The 7,407-nt window shown below is 36.7% G+C and overlaps 1 protein-coding gene and 1 long non-coding RNA gene across 2 annotated transcripts in view; one reads left to right on the forward strand and one right to left on the reverse strand.

The window, feature by feature from the left end:
• Nucleotides 1-270: 270 nt before the first annotated feature.
• Nucleotides 271-3,403, reverse strand: LOC110281305 (uncharacterized). Its single transcript, XR_002376023.2, has 3 exons — nt 3,270-3,403; nt 1,846-2,024; nt 271-594 (listed from the first exon to the last, which is right to left on the reverse strand). It is a non-coding gene; the product is annotated as an uncharacterized LOC110281305 (long non-coding RNA).
• LOC107490347 (LEAF RUST 10 DISEASE-RESISTANCE LOCUS RECEPTOR-LIKE PROTEIN KINASE-like 2.5) overlaps nt 3,322-7,407 on the forward strand; it is an 18,317-nt gene continuing 14,231 nt past the window's right edge. Inside the window, exon 1 of the mRNA XM_016111123.3 lies at nt 3,322-4,102. Within this exon, the coding sequence (XP_015966609.1) occupies nt 3,322-4,102 (781 nt within the window). The remainder of the gene's footprint in view (nt 4,103-7,407) is intronic.

A 7,407-nucleotide genomic window follows, 5' to 3' on the forward strand; every position in this document is an offset into this window, starting at 1 on the left:
TTATATATAAAAAAACAATACTATAAAACTAGTATAATTTATTATTTTTAGTCAATATTAACCAATAATATTTTAAAATATTAACTAAAAGTATAGTGCTGGCTAATGATATGTTGCATCAATTTTTTAACAATACTAATATTAATTTGGTGATTACTAGTTACTACTAAAAAAGAGATAAAAATTAATATTTAATTTAAAAAATATAAAAATAAATAATTTTTAAATATTTAATTCTATAAAAGATAAGTATGACAAATTCCATATCAAACTTAAAGACATTAGAAAATTTGCCTTATAGTTAATCTCGTTATTTATGTTGGATAGTGGATACCCGACCCGACCCGAATGAGTTATGATAAATAACAAAATTAGAAACAATCATATAGCTGAGCACATGCTATGTAGATTTTAATATTTTATTATTTTTTTTCCCCTCAATTTTGTTGTAACAACCTCTCTCAATTTCATTCTTGCAATACAAGCAATCTGATTCTCTTCCACTCTTTTAACTCTCTCTTCGTTCAACTTCAATAGCCAATTAGCCATCATCTCATTCCTTGAGAACATAAACCTTATCCCAAAATGCTGCCTCTGCAAACATAATTATAAGATTATCTTAATCATCCATGAATCAAGAAGTATTAAACTTATCTAAGATTAAATGGAGAGTAAATTCTCTTAATGGTCTCTAAGATTCACGTCACTGCCCAATTTGGTCCTTCAAATCCTAATTTCACTATAGAAGTCCATCAGATCAAGCTCCAGGCATCATAGTGGTCCCCGGACCCTTTTCCGGTAATGAGTTAGCAATTGCAGCGATGATGTGGCAACGAATGCTACATTGAATGTTGTAACGGCTAATTGATGTGGCCAGATTGAAATTTCGACCCAATTTGGTCCCTCCCCCTATATATAACCCTAGTTCATTCCCCCTCCTTCTTTTTCTTATTGAAGCTCTGTCTTCATTTGCAGTTACTAGAACAGAAAAAGGCATCTGAAAGCTACTCATTTCTTAATATATAAAATGTTAACAAATAAAGAAAAGGTTACTAATAGAGACTAATGTCGATGCAATGTTATTCAACCTTCAAGTTTTAAGTTTTTTTTCATCTTCCAGCGTATAGAAACAAAGAAAATATATATACATTGTAATCTTTACCCTAACAGATTAGTTGGACACCAAGGATGACTTCATTTATATTAAATAACACCTGCTTTATTATGTCAAGGGTCTCCAACCGATGTTCTTTCACATAAGGAAGTATGAAATGGTGTGTGCTCAGAAACATTTGTAGCTTTAAGGTTGTTTGTTTACATTTAATAATCAAAATGAACAGATACCAAATAAGACAAAATTCAAGTATATCTTTCAGTTGTGGGACTATCAGTTTTCCAAATTAAAATGTTCTTGAAGAAAGTCTCATGACATAAAATTAGTCTGTCATCTGGGTTTGGAGCAAGCACACTAATATAAGAATGAATAAAGATATCAGATTGAAATGAAAGCTCTAGATGAGTACTTTTTGTGAGGCCTATAAATATTACTCTTAACAGAGTATGGTTAATCACTGCTCCTAATTATATGTTGTCTATTTCCAAGAATGCTCCTAAAAGAGAAACTCAGGCAAACATCTATAATACCAGATGAATAAGAAGTGAAATTTAAACTGAAACAAGTACGACATATGAATGCATTCATATGAGTGTCATCACCTAAGATACATTTTCCTCAAAACTTCATTAGAAAATAGGGAGAAGGAATCTTGTCTATCTTCACTCTGAATCTTATCCATTCTCTTTAAGTTCAAAACTTATAAGAGTGTAAGATTAGTTGTAACTTACCATAACATAGACATGTGTGGGATTTAAAAGATCTAGTATTCTTCGATAGTGAGTTATCAATTCATCAAAGAATTCTTTGGGGTCAGTATACGATTGACTGCACTTGCAAAATCTCTGAGTGCAGCAACATCCAATCCAGAATCAATTTTGTCCAGAATAGCCAAGTCTACCCCCAAAACCTACACCATGGATAGAGGTAAAAGTCAAGTTAGCAACATCAGAATACATTCATTTAGGGACCATTATAGTGAAATTGGAATCTAGAAGACCAAATTGGATAATGACATGAATTTCAGGGACCAGAATTTACTCAATAAATGGATCACCACCATAATTATATGCATATTTCTATTTCTTGTTATTAACCACTTTGCCACCATCCGATTGTTGTAAACAATCCCGTGGAATTGGGATAATTTTTATGAAATTGGTATAGGGATATGGCAAGAGATTTGGAGTATATGCATAGATACCACTGGAATTTTGCATTGGGTAGTGCTAGGGAGTCAATGGCTTAAGTGTACAATGTGTACAATGGGCTAAACCTTTGATCCATGAATAAAATGAACATCACCCACACTATCCAGAATAACCATCCGAATACCAGGGATAATAAACATCTCATATCCGAATACCATGGATAATAAACATCTCATCCTAAAAACTTAAGTTAATTTTGGAGTTCACCAAAGATCGAACCTTTGACCTTCTGGATCTAGAACTCTAATACCATGTAATGAACCCACTCATCCCAAAAACGTAACCTGACAGGACAATGTAACACTAATGATCATATCTCTAATACTTCCTAAACTTCCATTGTACACATTGTACGCTTAGACCATTGGCTCCTTATACTTTTTCCTTTTGCATTTTAACATAAAACTACATAACATTGTTTTGTATAAAAATAATAGTTGAATCAAAATTTTGTATATTTCTTATAACTGATTTTGTATGAGCGAATCAGCGAATCCACAAGTTCAATTCTCATATAAAGTAAGAGATGGCGCAGCAGTATGGAAAGCAGTAAATAATTTCCCAACTACGTAGTTACTTATCGCTAAAACATGAACTAAAAAATAAGAAGACGAAAAGGAGTGAAGAAAGAGATAGGATTAGGAAAGTGTGTGGTAGTTTCAGGGTTGACTGACTGTGCCCTAATAGTATGCTTTTCCATGGCCGTGGTCAATATTCAATACCTCCCCAACTGAAAAATTGAAAAATGAAAGAGAGTGATGGGAACCGTGGTCATTGTTTTCCTAAGAACTCAATTGTGCCGGTCATGCGCGTCTAGCTTCCATAATCCATAGCCGAATACATTTTAACCATACATAAAGATATAGTCAAAGTCTTCAAACAATAGTAGACTGCAATTGAAAGCTTAAGCTCGAAAGAAAAAAAAGATGGCATGATAAGTTCACCTTTCCTCCCCAAACTCCACCGTCTCTCAGCCTTTAACTTGGAACATTCCAAATGAAACATAGAACACTCTTATCCACCTTCAGTTTCTTTTATTCTTTTCCCCTTATTATTCGCTCGTACATAATAATCTTTTTCCTTCTTCTAACAAGAATCACTCTGTGTTCTGTGAATCCAAAGTTCCAAGCATGTGAGCCCAAAACTTGCGGTGGTGATACTAATCACCAAAACATAAGCTTTCCCTTCTACATCATATCAAAACAAAACTCCTACTGTGGTCTCCCTAATTTCGGACTCACTTGCTCTCACGATGGCTTCCCAATCGTCAATATCTCAGGAGCTCTATACGCTGTCCAAAACATTTTCTACAGCAACCAATCACTTCGAGTGTCCATCCCTGCGCTCTCGGGGCTAAGAACCACCGAATGTATTGCCCCAGTGAGAAACTTCACCGGCCGCAGCAAAAGGTTCATTGTTGCTTCGAAGCAGAAGCAAGTGTTGCTGTTGTATGGCTGTGAAAACATGCAAGAGCATAGTATTGGGTGTTCAGCTGAAAACAGAACGAGATCGGTTGTGGCGCTTTATGGGGATGACGTTGACAATTTGACGTTGGCGAGGAAGAATTACAGGGGGACAGTGAGCGTAACGTGGGTGGAAGATGAGAAAGGAGGGGTTGAAGAGGCGCTGAGAAGAGGGTTTTTGCTGAATTGGACGGCCGAAAATTGCAGCGAGTGCTCGAGCAGTGGTGGGAGGTGTGGGTTCGATGAAGAAGAATATACTTTCAGGTGCTATTGTCCTGATAGAATTGATTCAGAGAGGTGTTATTCACAACCAGGTTTGTCCATATTCCTCAATGGGACCGTTCACGACTTACATCAATTTGGTCTTTCACGTTCTAATTTTTAGATGATAGCATAGCCACACCTTATTTGCTATTTATTTGCTACACCTAAAAAAAAATATTTTCTATTTTGATAATAGTTAGAATGAGTCAGCATAATAGTAAGTACAACTAGGCAATTAGCATATATATTGTCACGGCCTGTCCCCAATAAATTTAACAGATTTGAATATAAGATTAATAAAAAAATTATAAATATTTTTAATAAATTTATAATTTTAAAAATAAATAATTACATATTTTTAATAAAAATAAAATATAAATATATTCTGCTTATAATATATAGAGTAGATGACGCCTAAAAACTCAACAAAAAATAAATATTCTCGCAGATTATTAATCTTGAACAGAAAATTTACATAATTAAATATTTATTTCTAAAAATTTTATTTTTAGAAAAAAACAGAATGAGTTTTTGTAACACATTAACTAGACAATATATTTATAATTCATATGAGATCATATAAACATTATTATGAAAATAATTTTAGTTAGAATATAATAATTTATATGAATGAGTGAATTAATAAGGGAGTTCTCATACAGAAAGTAAATCAAATAATCCACACTTAAGCGGCTCCACCTCTAAGGGTAGTCCTTTCTTCTCGTGTGTTCATACGGAATAATAGGCCTACACGTTAGGCTAGCAATGTCCCTGCTAGCTGAGGTCTGAGTCAGATGCATTTAGGTTAACGTCATAACCGCCGTTAACTACGGTTTTCTAATACGAACCTCCCAAATCAATTCAAAACATATAATTTCAAATACAACAAATCTTTGATCTTTCAAATATATAAGGTATTGAATCAAATCAAATCAGACAATACTTTCTCATAAGAAATCTTTTTCAATCATACTTTTTTTCAATCATAAGAAATTTCAAACATATTTCACAATTTTTAAAGTAATTGAATATCAACAAATACCTCAATACTTCAAAAACAGATATTCAAGTAAAATCAAACATTTTGAAAATAATGCAAAGATTCATAAAAAAAATATATGATCTCATGTATAGTTCCAAAAGTATAAACTTCATAACAACTAATTATTTAATTCTAATAAATCAATTATTCTGATCAATTTAAAATCGTTCAGGTAAATATAGTGAGTATAATTTAAAGATTATAATAGATATATGTCAAAATAATTATAGATACACAATCAAATAATTATAAATGTAAAGTCTACTCACAAATTGGTCCTAAGGGACCGAAGAGACCAAACCAGAGTGCCAAGATAAAAGGTGAGGAAGGTTGAAGTAGAATGGAATAAAAGAGCACGAAATTTGGACCGGAATAGTAGCAACAACTTCAATCCTCACTGCAGCAACATCAACAACAGCCATAGTATCAACAACATGGAACAAAACCGCAGTAACAATAGCAGCGAATCCAATGGCCTACGGTGGTTTAAAACTAAGCAAAGACAGAAAAGGACATCAAGCAGGAAAGGACAGAGTCAATAATAGAGCTTTATGGCAAGATAAGGCAGAACAAGATTAGTCTTACCAAAGAAAATAAGAGGATGTTGCATTAGCAGCTTCGGTGACCCCCACCGGCAAGGACAAAACCGGCAGAAGCAAAGTTGAGCTAGGGCAAACTTGCAGAGTTTTCGGCGGCAGCTTCCAGCGACGTCGGCGCGATTCCCAGTGACCAGAGGCGCGGTGGCGCAGCTTGCGACAATGGCGGAGGCATACCAGCTCCCCCTCCTCGTGCGTTTCTCTCTCCTCTGCGAGCTCCTCTTTCTCTCTTCGAACCCCTATACCCGCAACCGTGACGGCGACGACGAAGCTCCTTGTCAAGCGGCAACGACAAGGCTCGGCAGCGATAAGATGTCGTCCCCTTCCTCTATTTTGTGTGTCGCGTCTTTCTCTTTCACATGCGGTGGCTTCTTGTGGTGGCGATGGAGTCCTCGACAACGGCAGTGGAAGCTCCGACTGCAGCAGGGACGGTCTCCAGGGGCGACGACGAGGACCGCAGGACATCACCTCCTCTTTCGCGCTTCTTCCTTTCTCCTTCCCCCATTCCCTGTTTCGGTCTCCTTCTCCCTCTATCTTCCTGATCTGCGACAACAACGGCGACGACGGCTGCCAGCCCCGCCGGCGTCGTCCCTTCCTCCCCTCTCTTTTTCTTCCCGATCTTCAACCTCTCTATTTTTCCTATGTGTGTGTAGCGTGTGAGATGAGAGATGAGAGTGTTTGAGTTAATTTTAAAATTAGGATTAGGGTTGGGAAAAGGAAATAAGGGTAGTGTAGGCATTTTGATAAAATTGAAAGGTTGGATAATAATAAAAAGAATTAAATGTAAAATATTTCAAAAAAAATTTAGGACATTACATATATATATATATATATTCACACTGAATTGATAATGCAGTTGCAAAAATCATTTTTTCCCAACACTCTTTACTGGTTCTAGCATGGTATCTTCTTCTTCTTCTTTGATCCTTTGATCACCCAAACATTGCGTTAGTCTCACAGGTTTTCATTGACGACAACTATTCGTCTTGCAAAAGATCAATGGAAATGGTGTTGAATGACAAGAACAAGCTCGACTTTGTTGACGGAACAATTTCTCCTCCTGATGACGGTGTGTCTCATCTTCATAGGCTTCGCCTGTGTCGTTTGAACGACATCGTTAGCACTTGGATCTTTAATTCCGTTTCTAAGAAAATCACTTCAAGCTTGATTTTTGCTGGTTCTGCTCAAGAGATCTGGAAGGATCTGAGTCACCGCTTCCAACAGAAGAACAGTCCTCGAATTTATGAGCTTCGCAAAGAATTGATCAACTTGAAGCAAGATTCTCTCTCTGTCTCTCAGTTTTTCACTAAGCTCAAGTGTGTTTGAGTAGGCATGGCAAATTCTCTCGACGGGGCCAGTATCCACAGGGAATTACCCATCTGGATACAGATTTGGGGAGCAAAATCTCCCCGCGTGGAACGAGGACAGAGACCCGTATAACAAACAGGGCAGGGGCGGGGATAAAGGTCCCTGCCTCGTAGGGATCCGTATAATACCCATTATAAGAAAAGACCAAATTGCCCTTCATCTCCAAAAGTCTACCTCTCTTCTTTCAAATCTCACCATCGTCGCGGCCCCCAAAATCCCTTCACCGTCGCACTCTCCCAAAACCCCGGCACCATTGCCGCTGTCTTCACACGTCAGAGACGTTGTAGTAGAACTGCAGGAGCGTCGCACCATCGCCATCTTTGTCACAGTAGGAGCATCGCATTGTCGC

The sequence above is a fragment of the Arachis duranensis genome, chromosome 5, assembly GCF_000817695.3.
Source record: "Arachis duranensis cultivar V14167 chromosome 5, aradu.V14167.gnm2.J7QH, whole genome shotgun sequence".
NCBI lineage: Eukaryota > Viridiplantae > Streptophyta > Magnoliopsida > Fabales > Fabaceae > Arachis > Arachis duranensis.